The sequence below is a fragment of the Pan paniscus genome, chromosome 16, assembly GCF_029289425.2.
Source record: "Pan paniscus chromosome 16, NHGRI_mPanPan1-v2.0_pri, whole genome shotgun sequence".
Lineage (NCBI taxonomy): Eukaryota > Metazoa > Chordata > Mammalia > Primates > Hominidae > Pan > Pan paniscus.
Genome location: NC_073265.2, coordinates 54,979,676 through 54,998,252, shown reverse-complemented (window position 1 = coordinate 54,998,252; position 18,577 = coordinate 54,979,676). Strand labels below are relative to the sequence as shown.

Below are 18,577 nucleotides of genomic sequence, written 5' to 3'. Positions count from 1 at the left end.
GTGGAACTGATGGGTCCATGAGTATGCTGACCATTTTGAAAGTGTTGAAATAATTGTTCTGAAAACGCTGTGGCAGTTTTTACTCCCAGCAGGCATAGTTTATGAGAATGCTATTTCCTACATTCCCACACCTCACCAACATTGGTTGTTACCAATTATTGACTTTTTAATTATTGACTATATAATACAAAATTGTTCTAATTTTAATTTGCATTTCTTTGCTTATTGTGGAGGTTGATAATATTGTAATATATTTATTAAATATTAAATATACTTAATATCAGTGTATTAAATATATTATTGAATGGCTAAATATTATTGTATTAAATGGATGTGCCACAATTTATTTATTATCCTCTTTTGTAAAGACCTTTAGATTCTGGTTTTTAAAAATGTTGCAAGCAAGCCGTTATGAACATACTTATAACTAAATCTTCTATAAAACAAGTTACATTTATTTAGCTCTTCTGTGCTATACACCGTTCTAAGTATTTCACATTCAATAACTCAGTTCCACACAACCACCCTGAATAGGTATTTTCTCCCCATTTTACAAAGAAGAAAATTTGAGAGTTAAAGAGGTGGTTACTTTCCCATGATCATACCTTCAATTAATAGTTAAAGCAAGATTCAAATTCAGGCTGCAGAACTCCAGAACCAAACTCCTGAGCATTGTACTGCATTAATTATTTCCTTATGGTTCGTCCTGGAATTTCTGGATCAAAGCGTATATTTACTATTAAGATTTTATCCAGAAGGGTTTAACCAATTAAAATTCCTACCAATAAAGTACGAGAATATTGGTTTTTTTTCATAATTTTGTCAACAATTGGGTCTCTTTTTTCTTTTTTTCTACTGCAGCTGCTCTGAAGAAACAATTGGGTTTTTCTTTTTGTTTTTTTTTTTTTTAGAGACAGGGTCTTGTTCTGTTGCCCAGGCTGGAGTATAGTGGACTGCTCATGGCTCATTGTAGCCTCGACCTCTTGGGCTCAAGTGATCCTCCCACTTTGGCCTCTCGAGCAGCTCAGTGGATTGACCACAGGTGTGCACCACCACATCTGGCTAATTTTTAACTTTTTTGTAGAATTGAGGTTTCCCTACATACCCCAGGCTCGTCTTGAACTCCTGAGCTCCAGCATTCCTCTTCAGTCCCCCAAAGTACTGGGATTACAGACATGAGCCCCTGTGCCTGGCCAACAATTGGGTTTTTAATCACAAAATTTTAAATTTAATTTCTTTCTTTCTTTTTCTTTGTTTTTTTTGTTTTTTTTTTTTTTAGAGACAGGATCTTGTTCTGTCACCCAGGCTGGAGTACATCAGTAGCATGATCATAGCTCTTTGTAGCCTCAAACTCCTGGGCTAACGTGATTCTCCTGCTTCAGCCTCCCAAATAACTGAGACTACAGGCATGCACCACCATGCTTGACTAATTTTCAAAATTTTTTGTAGATATTGGGTCTTATTGTATTGCCCAGGCTGGTCTTGAGCTCCTGGCCTCAAGCAATCCTCCCTCCTTGGCCTCCCAAAGCACTAGGATTGCAGGCATGAGTGACTTTGCTTAGCTGTAAATTTAATTTCTTTTTATTTTATTTTATTTTTTCTCACCCTATCTTGTGTGGATTTTGTTTAATTTTTTAATTTTTCCTCAAAAGCTAATTTCTTGATGTTAGAGCAGATATTTACAGTGTCCTATTATAATTATGTAAATTAACACTTTGCTAAGATCTAAAGATTTTATACACATTTCAACATGTGTTAAGTTTTTATGGAAGTTGACTTTTTAAAAATTCATGTTCCTTTTTCTGAAGTGTAGGGAAGCAGACTTTTTTTTTTCCTTTTTTGAGACGGAGTATCGCTCTGTCGCCCAGGCTGGAGTGCAGTGGTGCCATCTTGGCTCACTGCAACCTCCACCTCCCGGGTTCAAGTGATTCTCCTGCCTCAGCCTCCTGAGTAGTTGGGATTACAGGCGCGCGCCACCACGCCCGACTATTTTTGTATATTTAGTAGAGATGGGGTTTCACCACGTTGGTCAGGCTGATCTTGAACTCCTGACCTTGTGATCCGCCCACCTGAGCCTCCCAAAGTGCTGGGATTGCAGGTATGAGCCACTGTGCCTGGCCAGGAAGCAGATTTTTAAAACTATTTTTACTTTCTTAATATAGCAACATGAGATACTGAGGGTTAAGATAAAGCAAAAAGACGAAAAACTGGGGTGTATTGATATGTGGCTGGATACAGTACAAATTTTGGGACCCTGAATTTGGTTTTAACCCTCTCAATAAGATAGCACAGGATATCTGTATTTCATAGTGATTAAAATCAGTATAGATTAGTGATTCAGAGCACAAACTCTGGTTCTAGAGTGTCTGGGTCTGTATCCTATCTCTGACCGTTACTGGCTGTGTGACCTGGGACAAGTAACTTAACCTCTCTGTGCCTGTTACGTGATTGTAAAATGAGGATGATAATAGCATCTAGTTTAATCCATATTAAGCTTATAGAAAGAGTTTTCGAAAATTACTTTGTTTTAAACCTTGGACCATAGCCTTAAATGATTTGGACTTTGATTTGATATTAGAACATAATTACAGTATTTTAGAGCTGGATGAGAACTTAGAGTGGTCATACAATCTAAAATTGCAAAAATTTGTGAAGAAGAATATTTAGTCCACGTAGCTTGCTTGACTTGCTTTAAAACACACAGCTAATTTTTGGCAAATTTGAGACTATCTCCTTAGTTTTTGACTCTCGTTAAGAGTATTTTTTTTTTTTTAAACAGAGTCTCACTTTGTCACCCAGGATGGAGTGTAGTGGTGCGATCTCGGCTCCCTGCAACCTCCACCTCCTGGGTTCAAGTGATTGTCCTATCCCAACCTCCCAAGTAGCTGGGATTACAGGCATGCGCCACCACGCCCGGCCAATTTTTGTATTTTTTTTTTTTTTTTTAGTAGAGACAGGGTTTTACCATTTTTTTAGTAGAGAACAGGGTTTTACCATATTGGTCAGGCTGGTCTTGAACTTCTGATCTCAAGTGATCCGCCTGCCTCGGCCTCCCAAAGTGCTGGGATTACAGATGTGAGCCACTGCACCCGGCTGAGTCTCCTTAAGGGTATTTTTTAAATACTCTTTCCACATGGCTCTTGTTTTACAACTGTCCAAGAATGTCAGCATTTGATTTAGCGAGTTTACTTAGAAAAGTAGAATTGAGCCGGGTGCTGTGACCTGTAATCCCAACACTTTGGGAGGCTGAGGCAGTTGGATCACTTGAGGTCAGGAGTTCGTGACCAGCCTGGCCAACATGCTGAAACCCTGTCTCTACTAAAATACAAAAATTAGCCAGGCCTGGTAGTGCACACCTGTAATCCCAGCTACTCGGGAGGCTGAGGCAGGAGAATTGCTTTAACCTGGGAGGCAGAGGTTGCAGTGAGCCGAGATCATGCCACTGCACTCCAGTCTGCGTGACAGAACGAGACTCCGTCTCAAAAAAAAAAAAAAAAAAAAAAGAGAAAAAAGTAGAATTGTTAACAAAGGAAGTAATTAAATCATGTACCTAATTCTGGGGGAAAGAGGAAGAATTTGAAAGTAAGTTTTTGCTGTGGCAAACCACAATGTGGATACTTACTGGTAGAGAGTTTAAAGTAGTTTTAGAACAATGCCTCCTTCTTTTTTCACCTTGAACCTTGTGTGTAAAAAAAATTTGGAAAATGCTTTTAATTCCTTTTTTTTTTTTTTTTTTGAGACGGAGTTTCACTCTTGTCGCCCAGGCTGGAGTGCGATGGTATGATCTCTGCACACCGCAACCTCCGCCTCCTGGGTTCAAGGGATTCTCCTGCCTCAGCCTCCTGCGTAGCTGGGATTAAGGGTGCCCGCCACCACATCCTGCTAATTTTTGTATTTTTTTTTTGGTAGAGACGGGGTTTCACCATGTTGGCCAGGCCGGTCTCAAACTCCTGGCCTCAGGTGATCCGCCCACCTCGGCCTTCCAAAGTGCTGGGATTACAGGCATGAGCCACCATGCCTGGCCCCGCTCTTAATTTTAATATCCATGGTTCTCTTTCCTACAGAGCCCCGTAACTTATACTGCATTTCTAACTCCTTGTTTTTCATTATAGAATATTCCTTTTGGTTTCTACTATATCCAAATGGTCATATAGTTCTTTTTTTATTGTCACCAAAGTTATTATTGAAGTTTTCTTGCTATCTTTACAAATTGGATTTATTGGGAAGTAGAGTTGGGACTTTCCAATAGAGAGCCCATTTTTATAAAATTTTTTTTATCCATTTGATAAACCAAATTTGTTTGCCTATATTCATAATATCTGCTTGACTTTTACATATTCATGTGACTTAAAAAATATTTTTCCAGTAGATTAGTGTGTTAAATGTTGCTTATGTTCATTGCTGTGTTGGGATTTTATTTTTATAAATGCTTTAATATTTTTCCATCAAGAGAAAATTTCCCAAGGCTACAATCTCAACATAATTCATTAAACTATATTAAAATAAAAGGTTAAGGGTTTTTGTTTTTTAGTAAGATATTTGCAGATAGCCAGACATATTATTTTATGTGTATTATGTGTTTTAAATAAGAGAGATATTTGAATATTATTCTCTTTCACTTTAGTTTGACCACATTATGCTGTTAGCTATTCAGTATTTGGAAGGCTGACAGATACTTAAAGTTGAAAAGCAAAGATTTATGTTTTTGAATACTCAGGAGATTGTCATTTCTTGATAAAATATTATTAAATGATCATATAGTGCTATTTATGATATCTTCTCATTGTTATTCATCAGATTTTTAAGTACATCTAAATGAGAACTTGATTAAGTGAGTGTGAACTAAATATCAGAGAAACCAAAGTTGGAAAATAATTTATATTCAGACACTTGGCTTCTTACATGAAAATACTTATATAACTTGTCTGTATTTTCTGTAATACTGATATTTTTCCAAAGTTTTAGTCGTTACCTTTAAGTAACTACTTGTCACCTCTTGTCACCTGGCTTTTGACAGGTATATAATGCATTTTTTATTCAGAAATGACTCTAGTAAGTACAATTCTTATTTAATTCTTGAAAGGATTACATGAGAAACAAGCCAACAAAAAGGCTTCTGTACATTCAAAATAGATACAAAGTTCAGACACTAAAAGCTTATACTTTATGAGTCTCTCAGAGCTACCCACTAATGTTTACTTAGTCTTATGTAAGTAAACTTTTTTGTATTCAGATAATAGTTAAGAAAATATATAATACACCAAATGGTGATACATGCTAAGGAGGAAAAAAAATGCAAGAGAGGGGTGATAGGGAGGACTGGGCAGGGTGGAGGGAGCCTTGTTATTGTATGTAAAATGGTGAAAGGAAGACTCTCTGATAAGATGATGTTTGAGTTGATACCCCATGGAGGTGAGGAAGTGTGCCATGTAAATTTATCTCTCATCACCTATACATCAAATGGTGACCTCTCTCAAGTTTGTGTGTCCATTTCAGACCGCTCACCTTAGCTCTATTTAGTTCTTCACTTGGATGTCTAATAGATGTTTCAAACTTAACATGTCTAAAACTGAACCCCTTATCTTCACCCCAAACCTGCTTTATCCACAGTCTTCTCCATCTCAATTGAGTTTCTTCCTTCCTGTTACTCAGGCATTGGCATCATCTTTGACTCTTATACTGTACTTCATATAATCAGATAGGATTTTTTTGTGTCTGTATTTTCAGAATATACCCAGAATCTGACCTCTTTTCATCATTCCCACTGTTGCTACCCTTATTCAAACTCTCATAATTTTTGCCTGGATTACTGATCCAAAATAATTATGAGTACTTGCTTTCTTCCTTGTCTCCCACCCCCACTTCTCAACATAGTACTCAGAGTGACCTTTTAACTGTATGTCAAATAATGCCTCTCTTCTGCTCGAAACCCTCCAGTGGCTTTCACTATCTCCAAGAGTAATAGAAGCCAAAATCCTTAAAACAGCCTAAAAGGACCCACATGATCTGGCTTCCTTATCTCCCATCAGTATCTCATTTACTCTTCTCTGCTGTCATTGCCTCTTTAGCTCTTAGGTCATGACGGGCATACTTTTGTATCAGGGCCTTTCCTCTTGACATTCCTTCTACCTAGAAACCTCTGCTCCAAGATTAATTCATTCAGCAAATACTTTATGGAGTACCTGTAATGCACCAGGCACTGTTTTAGGTATTAATGATAACAGAGTGGAGGAAAATAGATGATAATAAATTTTAAACAAATAACTTTTAAAGTATAGTATGTTAGAAAGTGTTAAGTGCTGTAGTAAAAAAGAAAACCTAAAAGAGTCATAAAAGGGGATTGGGAGTAGAGGGGAATGGGTTGCAATTTTAAATTGAGTGGTCAGGGAAGCCCTTATTTGAAAGTAATATTTGAAGGCAGTAAGGAAGTTAATCATTCAGATATCACAGGCAAAGAATGTTTGAAATATAGGGAACAGTCTGTGCAAAAGGCCTCAAGGAGGGACCATTCCTGGCATGTTTTAGGAACAATAAGGAAAATGGTGTGTCTTAAAGCAGAATAAATTATGGGGAGAATAAAGAGATTGGAATTGGGGGTAGATGATTAGGGCCTTTAGGTGATTGTAAGGACTTTAGCTTTTATTCTGAGAGAGACTGAGATTTTGAACAGAATAGTGACATGCTCTGACATTTGATTTAAAAGGATCACTCGTTTATGTAGTGATAGACTGTGGCGGGAAGCAAAGGTGGAAGGAGGAAGACCATTTGGGAGATTATTGCAATCCAGGGTACTAGGGGTGGAGTTGTACAAATCACGTTAAATTGTAATAATAAAAATTTTTATTATATACTCCTTTTAATTATCAATGACATTACACTTCTTCATGTGCATGGATTGTGTAAGGAATGTGTTTCATAAAACTATTTTACCCTTATTTCAAAACTTTTAAATAAATTATGTATATATTTATTTAGTAAAACTTATTTAACTACTATGTGTGAGCCTCTGGGAGTACAGTGGTGAAGAAAACAAAATCCCTACCCTCATTGAGCATATATTCAAGTCAGAAAGACAATAAACAAACAAATATAGCATGTAATGATAAATAATCTTAAGAATAAAAAGAGGCTGGGCACAGTGGCTCACGCCTGTAATCCCAGCACTTTGGGAGGCCGAGGCGGACAGATCACCTGAGGTCAGGAGTTCGAGACCAGCCTGGCCAACACCATGGCCAACATGGTGAAACCCCATCTCTACTAAAAATACAAAAATTGGCCGGGCATGGTGGCATGTTCCTGTAATCCCAGCTACTCCAGGAGGCTGAGGCAGGAGAATCACTTGAACCTGGGAGGCGGAGGTTGCAGTGAGCTGAGATTGCACCATTGCGACTCCATCTCAAAAAAAAAAAAAAAAATCAGCCAGTCATGGTGGCACGTGCCTGTAATCCCAGCTACTTGGAAGACTGAGGCATGAGAATCACTTGAACCCAGGAGGCAGAGATTGCAGTGAGCCAAGATCGCACCACTGCACTCCAGCCTGGGTGACAGAGCGAGACTTCATTTAAAAAAAAAAGATTTGGAAGTTAAGTTATTCTTTTAAGGAGTGGTAATTAAAGCCTGATTGGAAATGAATTTGGGAGAAAGTAGGAAATAAGGAAGTGGACTTAACAAATTACAACTCTTGAGGCATAAAGGATTGCAGAAAAACCTGGCAATATCTGAAACAGATTGTGGAGTCAAAGGTATGCACTTGAGTAGATACTTTATAGTTTATCATTTATACCCACAGTTTGGACTCAGAATAAAATCTAAATGGTTGTGACTTAGCTTTGTTTAAAAGAGTCAAGTTTTCCTCATGTTATTGCTGTTGCAAGGGGAAAAAAGTAGTAATTTACTTCTGAAAGAAAAGTGGACAGTGATTCCAATAAAATATTGACAAAACAGCCAACTGAAAATAGCTAGCAGAGGGAAATTTGTTACTACATCTTAGATAATACATACTAGAGAGCTCAAAGAGATTCCATTTTATCAAGTTCCTACCTTTTAAAAATTAAATGATATTTCTATTTTTTTAAATCCAGTGGGGATCAGCAGTATACTTGTGTTATAAAAAATCGGTGGCAAAGACGAACACTATATCTTACAAAGCTGGTAAGTGTAATTTTTCATGCAATACTTCATATATAAATGTATTATAGGGCCCGGAAAGGTTAAAGTAAAGAAACCTGCCTAGGCTGTGTTAGTATCAGGACTGGGACTACAATCCATATCTTCTGATTCTCATTTTTGTCTTCACTTATATGTTTATTGGATGCTTGATGGAAGATTAATTTTAAAATAAGGTGAGTTTTTATTTTAAGCCTTGTGTTTAAATAAATAATAAGATCTCAATTATCTTTAAGTTTTTAAATCAGCAGAAATATGGTAAAATGTATTTTCATTTTAAATTAATATTTCTTTAATACTTAAATTTAGTAAGAGCTGTAGTTCACATGAAATCATGTTTCATAATAATGGAAAATATTATAAACCAATTTGGAGTTTTATAATCCATAGTCAAAATGTCCAGTTTTCAGAGACCTCAAAATATCAAACATAGTGACCTTATTTACAAGAGAACAGATTCAGCCTTTTAAAAATTGCTTTTATGCAGGGCATGGTGGCATGTGCCTGTGGTTCCAGTTTTTTCGGAGGCTGAGGCAGGAGGATTGCTTGAGCCCAGGAGTTCAAGACCAGCCTGGGCAACATAGACCCCATCTTTAAAAATATATACATATATACATATACATTTATATATGTGTGTTTTTAGAGTTCTAGGCATAAGTTTCTCTTTTACATTTGATTTTTTTTGGGGGGGTACGGGGTCTCATTCGGTTGCTCAGGCTGGAGTACAGTGGTATGATTGTAGCTCACTGCAACCTCAGACTCTTGTGCTCAAGGTATCCTCTTGCCTCAGTCTCCCTAGTACCTTGGACTATAGGAGTGTCCCAGCATGCCTGGCTAATTTTTTAAATTTTTGTAGAGACAGGGTCTTTCTTATGTTGCCCAGGTTGGTCTTAAACTCTTGGGCTCAAGCGCTCCTCTTGCCTCGGCCTCCCAAAGTGATGGGATTACAGGTGAGGGCCACCATACCCGGCCTTTGATATTTTTAGATCTACAATTTATCACCTTTTTTTTTTTTTTTTTTTTTCTTTTAAAGACAAGGTTTTGCTCTGTTGCCTAGTCTAGAGTGCAGTCGTGGGATCATAGTTCACTGCAACCTTGAACTCCTGGGCTCAAGCAGTCCTCCCACGTCAGCCTCCCAAGTAGCTGAGACTACCGAGAGTACATGGTGGCATGTGCCACCGTGCCTGGCTAATTTTTTTTTTTTTTTTTTAGTAGAGATGGAGTCTTGCTGTATTGCCCAGGTTGCTCTTGAACTCCTTCGCTCAAGTGATCCTTCCACTTCAGCCTCCCAAAGTGCTGAGATTACAGGCGTGAGCTGCTGTGCTGGCTACTGGCTCTCATCAATATTTCTTTTTTTTTCTTTCTTTTTTTTTTTTGGGAGATGGAATCTCACTGTGTTGCCCTAGGCCTAATTTGTAGATATCCTCAAGAAGATTATGAGTCATTCTCACTACCAGAATCCGTTCCTCTATTTTGTTTACCAATGGGTGCAACCATTGAAAGGCTGGAGTGCAGTGGCACGATCTTGGCTCACTGCAACCTCCGCCTCCCGAGTTCAAGCAATTCTCCTGCCTCAGCTTCCCGAGTAGCTGGGACTACAGGCACACACAGCCACGCCTGGCTAATTTCTTGTATTTTAGTAGAGATGGGGTTTCACCGTGTTGTCCAGGCTGGTCTTGAACTCCTGAGTTCAGGCAGTCTGTCCGCCTCGGCCTCCCAAAGTGCTAGGATTACAGGCATGAGCCACCACGCCCAGCCGGCCTTCATCACTATTTCTATACTTACTTTATGACTTTATTAATTACCTCATGACCTGAGAGAGTAGTACAGAGTTAACTATAGATCCTCATGGGACCTACTTGCTGGCTAGCATGTAATTAAATAATTTTAGAACTGCCTTGGACCTTAGTTTATCTACTTCATCTGATTTTATAGATGAGAAAACCATACTCCTGTAGTATGTCATTTGTCCAAAGTCACAGATATATTAGTGGCAGAACCAACAACCACTTATATTCCCCCAGTTTATCTTTTTGTCTTTGTGGCTATGTCTAGTGATAGTTTCTACTTGACTTTAAGGGCTTTATGGCCAGGGAACCTATTTTCTGTTTCTAGTTCCACAAAATGAGGTACAAGGTTCTTCCTGGAGTGTATTCAGTGGAAGATGCCTGGACCGTTTTCCTAATGTAAACATTAGTTTACCTAATGTGAAATCATAGGCAACTTAAAACTCTATCTTCATATAACCTGGTGTTATTTAGAAGCTGAGCTTGAGTTGATACTATTCCTAAGACATTATAAATATGTGACTCTTCTATTTTTATGAAAAATTTTCCTGTATTTGTGCTAGAAATTAACATATACTCCTATGGGATATGAATTTTAATGTGTAAAAGTTATTGAGAGCTGATGAAGTAGATAGATGAAAATAAACCATATTGAAAATTTCAAAAACTGAGTATTCTTTCTAAGGTAGTGTGACCACAAGCTGAATTTTTAGGAGTATGTTTGTGCATTTCTATAGGATATCTTTTTCTTGTTAGCTTTAACATAGCCTTTATAGATGAAGCTTGATAAATATTAAGCAGTTAGTTAATAGTTGTAATGTTCAAGGGTTAAAATCTCTATGAATCCTACCAAAGTATTCAGTGTTATTTGATGAACATATATGTAATGCTTTGGCATTCCAAATGTGTGAAATAACAAAGCATTTTATCATCATTGAAATAATAAGTACCTAAATTCAAGAGATGATGACCTAATATTTATTGTTGTTTTTATAGGCCTAATTTGTAGATATCCTCAAGAAGATTATGAGTCATTCTCACTACCGGAATCTGTTCCTCTATTTTGTTTACCAATGGGTGCAACCATTGAATGTTGGCCATCAAATAGCAAATACCCTCTGCCTGTATTTTCTACTTTTGTTTTAACTGGAGCCTCAGCTGAAAAGGTATTATGTGTTTGACAAATTGTATCTACAAATTTCTTGTACATTTTCAAGTTTTCTATAATGCAAGGAATAGTAGGGGAAAACTGATTAAATTGAATGCATTATGCATACTTTTCCAGTTGATTAAAATAACTGTATCCAGGGACATAGGAAAAGAGAATTTTTATTCTGTCCCATCCACCTAAATGCTTTTTTGTGATTATGGTGAAAGATTTTTTCATCATCAAATGATGATCCTTCATTGATTCATTTTCTGTGATAAAGAAGCTTTGAAAGTAACATTATTAAATATATAATGCAATTTAGAATTATAGACATGATAGTTGGAAGGGACCTTGGAAATTATCAAGTCTAATGTCCTCATTTTATGGATAGGGAAATTGATGTCCCGAGAAATTCAATGAATTGCCCAAAGTTGGAATTTGTATTTCGTTATCTAAAGTTTCATCTCACTTTCTACCGAGTAATTATTTTCAATCATTTTCTTATAGAGAATATTGATAAAATTGCTTCCACTCTTTATAAAACAAATAAATTTAATCAAAACACCTTTTCTTTCAGTAGTAAGGTAACATGAGAATAGCACTATATAGTTCTTAGATACATCAAGAAAGCAGGAGGGGTGTCTCTTCATCACTGTGTTCTTAATACCTAGCCTCTCACCTGGCTCATAGCAAGCATTTATTAAATATTTAACTGATGATGTGATTTGGATATATGATACAAAGTATATTTACTGGATATATTACTTGTTTTGCAGGTTTATGGTGCTGCTATTCAGTTTTATGAACCATACTCTGAGGAGAATCTCACAGAAAAGCAGAGACTTCTTTTGGGTTTAACATCAGCAGATGGGAAGTCTGATAGTTCCAAAACAATTCATACTAACAAATGCATCTGTCTTCTTTCTCACTGGCCTTTTTTTGATGCATTCAGGAAGTTTCTGACTTTTCTGTATCGTTATTCCATCTCTGGGCCTCATGTCCTTCCAATTGAGAAGTAAGTTAAGTGTTCTTGGTTCAACATTTGACAGATCTTTCCATTATGTGGCAAATTTGTGTTGGCAACTGGGTAAATTTTATATGGATACTAGATTTCTCAAGAGTTATTTGAAAAAAATGGTTTATTTCAGTCAGGTAGTATTTCTCCATTGTATGTTTGTAGTCTTGTTATTTAAAATAATTTTATCTCCAATGAGATGAAATTAATGTTTCATTTGTTTAATGCTCTTGGGAAGTTTAGAGATCCTAATCTGGACAGATGCTGAAAATTTTTTACTAATTTTTAAATTCTTATTTTACATATAATTTAAATTTATTATGAACCTTTACAAATATTTCTTACTGGGGCTGAGTGTAATAGTTCACGCCCATAATCTCAGCACTTTGGGAAGCCAAGGCAGACAGATCTCTTGAGTCCAGGAGTTTGAGACCAGCCTGAGCAACATAGTGAAACCCCATCTCTACAAAACTACAGAAATTAGTTGGACATGGCCCATGCCTGTAGTCCTAGCTGCTCAGGAGGCCAAGGCACAAGAGTCACTTGAACCCGGGAAGCAGAGGTTGCAGTAAGCCACGATCATGCCACTACGCTCCAGCCTGGGTGACAGAGGGAGACCCTGCCTCAAAAAAAAAAATTTCCTTACCGTATTTACATATAATGAATGTAAAGGAGAAATTAGATGAATGCATTTTTTTTTCTTTGGCAATATATGCAGTAATGGAATCGCCAGATCAATTTATTTTAAAGATAACACACCCATTGCATGTTAATATAAATGTCTTTTTTGAAAAATAACTTTTCCAAAACTAAAAAACTTTAGTGAGCAGAATGGCATTGTTTTACATTTTTGCAGATCTCTAATGTCTAGCTTAATTAAACATAGCTGGGCTTCCATATATGGTCTGCATTCAATCTGTTGCAGTAGTTGTTTTGGTTGAAATATACAAAGAAAGCCTGGCCTCCCACAGATATGTAGGTAGAAAAGGGAGGGATTTTGGATCATATTTTCAGAAAGTTTAGGATATTCTTTTTTTTGACACTGCACCAAGCTTTGACAAATGCTGGTTTCTTACAGGTTATTTGTAATCTAAAACTGTAGTAGTGAACTTTGTCAGTTACATTAAAATCTATTGGTCTGGGCAGGTGTGGTGGCTCACACCTGTAATCCCAACACTTTGGGAGGCTGAGGCAGGTGAATCACCTGAGGTCAGGAGTTCAAAACCAGCTTGGCCAACATGGTGAAACCCTGTCTCTACTAAAAAAAAAAAAAATACAAAAGCCAGCTGTGGTTGTGGGCACCTGTAATCCCATCTACTCTGGAGGCTGAGGCAGGGACAATTGCTTAAACCTGGGAGGCGGAGGTTGCAGTGAGCCAAGATTATGCCACTGCACTCCAGTATGGGCGACAGAACGAGACTCCGTCTCCAAAAAACAGAAAAAATCTATTGTTCTGTTTGACTCTTTGGGTGGAACTTTCACTTATGCATTATTTTGTAGCATTGTGCATTGGTCATTTGTTAAATACTGATTTGCTAAGTTAATCCCATCTTCCAAATGTAGACACATTTTATTATTAATATTAAAAAATCACATTTGTTAATATCACCCCCTATCTTAGAAAAGTTTTTGAGCATTAGGAAGCTTTCAAGCTCATGGTGGCGAAATTGTAATTTCCACTTGAAAGTTTGTATTTAATTATTGGCAAATATTGCCAGTAGCTGGGATTACAGGCGTGTGCCACCATGCTTGTCTAATTTTGTATTTTTGGTAGAGATTAGGTTTTGCCATGTTGGTGAGGGTGGTCTCGAACTCCTGACCTCAGGTGAAACACCTACCTCGGCCTTCTAGAGTGCTGGGGATTACAGGTGTGAGCCACCACACCCGACCTGTCAGTCATCTTTCAAACAAAAATTGCACTCTTGGGAGAAAACCAGCAAGTTCACTCACAACTCAGTTGCACAAGTGTATTTCCAAAATCAAGACAACCATTGTGCTTCTGTATACAACAGAGGTTATTTATGTATAGTTTCCCTTTCATCATACAGAATTTTAAATGTACACTACAGCCAAAACTTAATAAAATTAGTAATATTTACTGCCAATATTGACACTCTTTTACTGCAAGTATATAGTAGTAAAGAATATAGCAACTACTAGTACACTTTGGTGCCACTGCCTTGATTCATAGTAAGTCACCAGCAGTTTTACCCACAATGCTCTTGCACTGTCAGTGCAAATGTCAACATTGTGCAGAAAGCAAATGACATCATATAATTTTTTGTTTGCTTGTTTTTTTCTTTTTGTTTTCGTTTTTTGACACAGAGTCTGGTTCTGTCGCCCAGGCTGGAGTATAGTGGCGTGATCTTGGCTCACTGCAACCTCTGCCTCCTGGGCTTAAGTGATTCTCATGCCTCAGCCTCCTGAGTAGCTGGAATTACAGGTGTGTGCCACCACACCTGGCTGATTTTTGTATTTTTGGTAGAGACAGGGTTTTACCCTGTTGGCCAGGCTGGTCTCAAACTCCTGACATCAAGTGATCCGCCCACCTTGGCCTCCCGAAGTGCTGAGATTACAGGTGTGAGCCGCCGCGCCTTGCCTGTTTTTGTTTTTGAATCAGTATCTCACTCTGTTGCCCAGGCTGGAGTGCAGTGGCATGATCATGGCTCACTGCAGCCTGGACCTCCTGGGTTCAAGCCATCCTCCCACCTCAGCCCCTCCAAGTAGCTGGGACTGCAGGCACATGCCACCATGCCTGGCTAATTTTTGTATTTTTTGTAGAGACAGGATTTCACCATGTTGCCTAGGCTGGTCTTGAACTCCTAGGCTCAATCAATTCACTCGCCTCAGCCTCCCAAAGTGCTGGGATTACCGCACCTGGCCAACATCATACTATTATTATAAAAATAGCTGTGACCTTGCAGATCTTCCCTGAATGGATCTTGAATATCTTTAGGGGTTTTTGGATCACACTTTGTTTTCTTCTGTTCTAACTACTTCATAGTTCAAGCAGATGTATGTGCTGTGGTATTCATCCCCTGCTTAACGTTTGTTTAGATTATGAGTACTTTAATTGAAGGGGTGGGTTGCCCCTCCACACCTGTGGGTGTTTCTCGTTAGGTGGAACTAGAGACTTGGAAAAGAAAAAAACACAGAGACAAAGTATAGAGAAAGAAAGAAAGGGACCCAGGGAACCAGCGTTCAGCATATGGAGGATCCCGCCAGCCTCTGAGTTCCCTTAGTATTTATTGATCATTCTTGGGTGTTTCTCCGAGAGGGGGATGTGTCAGGGTCACAAGACAATAGTGGGGAGAGGGTCAGCAGACAAACACGTGGACAAAGGTCTTTGCATCACAGACAAGGTAAAGAATCAAGTGCTGTGCTTTTAGATGTGCATCCACATAAACATCTCAATGCTTTACAAAGCAGTGTTGCTGCCCGCATGTCCCACCTCCAGCCCTAAGGCGGTTTTTCCCTATCTCAGTAGATGGAACGTACAATCGGGTTTTATACCGAGACATTCCATTGCCCAGGGACGGGCAGGAGACAGATGCCTTCCTCTTGTCTCAACTGCAAGAGGCATGCCTTCCTCTTATACTAATCCTCCTCAGCACAGACCCTTTACAGGTGTCGGGCTAGGGGACGGTCAGGTCTTTCCCTTCCCACGAGGCCATATTTCAGACTATCACATGGGGAGAAACCTTGGACAATACCTGGCTTTCCTAGGCAGAGGTCCCTGCGGCCTTCCGCAGTATTTGTGTCCCTGGGTACTTGAGATTAGGGAGTGGTGATGACTCTTAAGGAGCGTGCTGCCTTCAAGCATCTGTTTAACAAAGCACATCTTGCACAACCCTTAATCCATTTAACCCTGAGTTTGACACAGCACATGTTTCAGAGAGCACTGCGTTGGGGGTAAGGTCATAGATTAACAGAATCTCAAGGCAGAAGAATTTTTCTTAGTACAGAACAAAATGGAGTCTCCTATGTCTACTTCTTTCTACACAGACACAGTAACAATCTGATCTCTCTTGCTTTTCCCCACATTAATGGTAGACATTGGTGGCTTTTTATGACTTTTTTACATATCCTGTCATGTCTGTTGGTGTGTTTTTATATAGTAAACAGTCAAAACATATTTGTAAATTAATAAATTTCTAATATTGTCTATCTAGTTGAAATTTTCTCCATTCTGAAACCAAGATGATTTTGAAATAATGTTTTTTAAAAAAATAATACAAACATATTCAGACTGGAACAAAAATTTTTAAAAAAATTCAGAAATAAAATAGCTTATTCCCCGCTAGGAAAGATTTTTCACTATGGTTGCTTTTTTTCTGTTCCGTAGTGTTAAAAACAAAATCCATAGATCTAGCTTTTTATCCATCTTATTCTGGGGAAAAAACCTACAAAATCAGTAATATAATTTTTAACGTATTATTAATAGAAAGAATACTGTTCAGTTTTTAGAAGTATTAAACTGTTTCATTTTTTCTGGAGCACCTTAAGTGTTTGTCGTACATAAAACAAGCAATTGACTAAAAAGCATATTGTAAACGTAAGAATTTACTTTTTGGGTAATTTCCACATCACTGATATATTGCATACTATCTAGGTAAAAGTTAAACAGACTTTTAAGACAGTGATAACAAATATTGTTGAATGTGAATGCCTATTAATGTGAAAAGTCACTGGGTTTAGGCAGAAGCAACTTTAATGGGATGAATGATTTTTGGTTGTTCACTTGTTTTCATAGTATTAGGGATTTCAAAATAATAGGGACACAGGGCTTTGACTCAACTTGGACTTGTGATGACATGTTGAGCTTTATAGCATATGACGTTCACTTTGGAATCACTTACACTTTTGTTTGTTTTCAAGGCATATTTCTCATTTTATGCATAAAGTTCCTTTTCCATCTCCTCAGAGACCACGGATTTTAGTTCAGGTAAGGTTTTTTTGTTTTTGATTGGGGGACCTATGAGTTGTTATTGGCTCTGTCAAAATGTAACATAAGAATAACAATTTTGAATGAGGAAAAAAACCTAATGAGATTTAGAGAGAACCAGATACTATTCCCTGTTGTAGTTTGGGCCCTTAATGTTTTATTAACTCCTCCCAGACATCTCCTGCTTTTCTTAGAGAACGGGTTCAAGAATTAAAGAAGTAGGTTGAAGTAGACATTTTGAATACACAGAAAGGAACTTTTTTCCCCTAAATTTGTTGTAGGTATTTGAAAGTGTGTGCCTTTGGCAGTTATTTAATAAGTTAAGGGAAAGTTGTGTGTGCATAAATTTCAAAACATAGATAAGAGTAATTACATTATTATATTGATACAGATAAAATATCTAGAAAAATAATATTTTGAGCTTTATATTCAGTCTGAATATCCACGTGTGATTTCTGTCTTGTTTCCTGGAATGTAGTGTAAGAATATACATAGCACATTCAGTTTAAATACACACAAAAGATTGTTTTATGATGGAAGTTAACAAACTTTTTTGGTTATTGGTCATACACTAAATATTTTAGTCTTTACTTCTCATCTGATCTCTGTCACAACTATTCAGCTCTTCTGTTACAGCACAAGAGCAGCTGGGTAATATGTAAAGAATGAGCATGCCTATATTTCAGTAAAACCTTATTTACAGAAACAGGCAATCTATGGATTTGCCATGTAGGCCATAGGTTTTTTGACCCTGGTATTATGGTATTAAATGAATAATTTAGTCTTTCAATGTGAATTTGTTAAAATGGCATCAGGGGAAACCATTGAGGACAGAAGAAAAGAGGATTCACAGTAAGAAGAATTCGTAGTTGAAAGGGGTCAGGACATGTTTTTCAAGATCTTAGTGAGTGATACAAAGTGTTCTGATACTGGTAAATGGATACACTGAAACTTCATGGGCATAATCATTATTTTATATATTTTTAACAGAAAGTGATGTTTTAAAGTTCATCTTTATGTTTCAAATTCTTTATTTTAAATCTTCTTCCAGTTATCACCACATGATAATCTGATTCTCAGTCAGCCTGTGTCTTCACCTCTTCCACTAAGGCAAGTAAAACCTCATTTCTATTTATTTTTCTCTCAATCTAGCATAACATTCAAATATTTTATTTTTCCTAGCTAAAATTTCAAATATTGATGGAAATACTTCTCATTTAACTACTACTTCTCTAAATTCCTTTTACTTAATGTTTGGGTTGCAGTTATTAATGAAAAAAGGAAACTTTTATAATAGTGTTTTGTATTTTGTGTATCTATTATCATCAAATACCTACTATTGTGTAAGTGTGTGTGTGTGTGTGTATTTATATATGTAGATGATGAGAACAGTTATTTTTAGCTTTAATTAACCTCTGAAGAACATTCAAATGCAATTAATTTTTTCTTTTTAAAATGCAATTAATTTTAAATTTTACCCAAAAGAAAAAAATAGTTCTAATTATTAAATTGTA

General features: G+C 37.2%; 1 protein-coding gene across 5 annotated transcripts in view; it reads left to right on the top strand.

Annotated features, from left to right (window-relative positions):
* Positions 1 to 18,577, top strand: part of DENND4A (DENN domain containing 4A) — a 133,137-nt gene that overhangs the window by 42,595 nt on the left and 71,965 nt on the right. For all 5 annotated transcript variants that reach the window (XM_034938962.4, XM_003827976.7, XM_024925734.5 and 2 more), the window contains 5 exons: positions 8,082 to 8,151; positions 10,950 to 11,119; positions 11,880 to 12,118; positions 16,997 to 17,063; positions 18,115 to 18,173. In XM_034938962.4, coding sequence (XP_034794853.1) covers positions 8,082 to 8,151; positions 10,950 to 11,119; positions 11,880 to 12,118; positions 16,997 to 17,063; positions 18,115 to 18,173 — 605 coding nt within the window. The remainder of the gene's footprint in view (positions 1 to 8,081; positions 8,152 to 10,949; positions 11,120 to 11,879; positions 12,119 to 16,996; positions 17,064 to 18,114; positions 18,174 to 18,577) is intronic.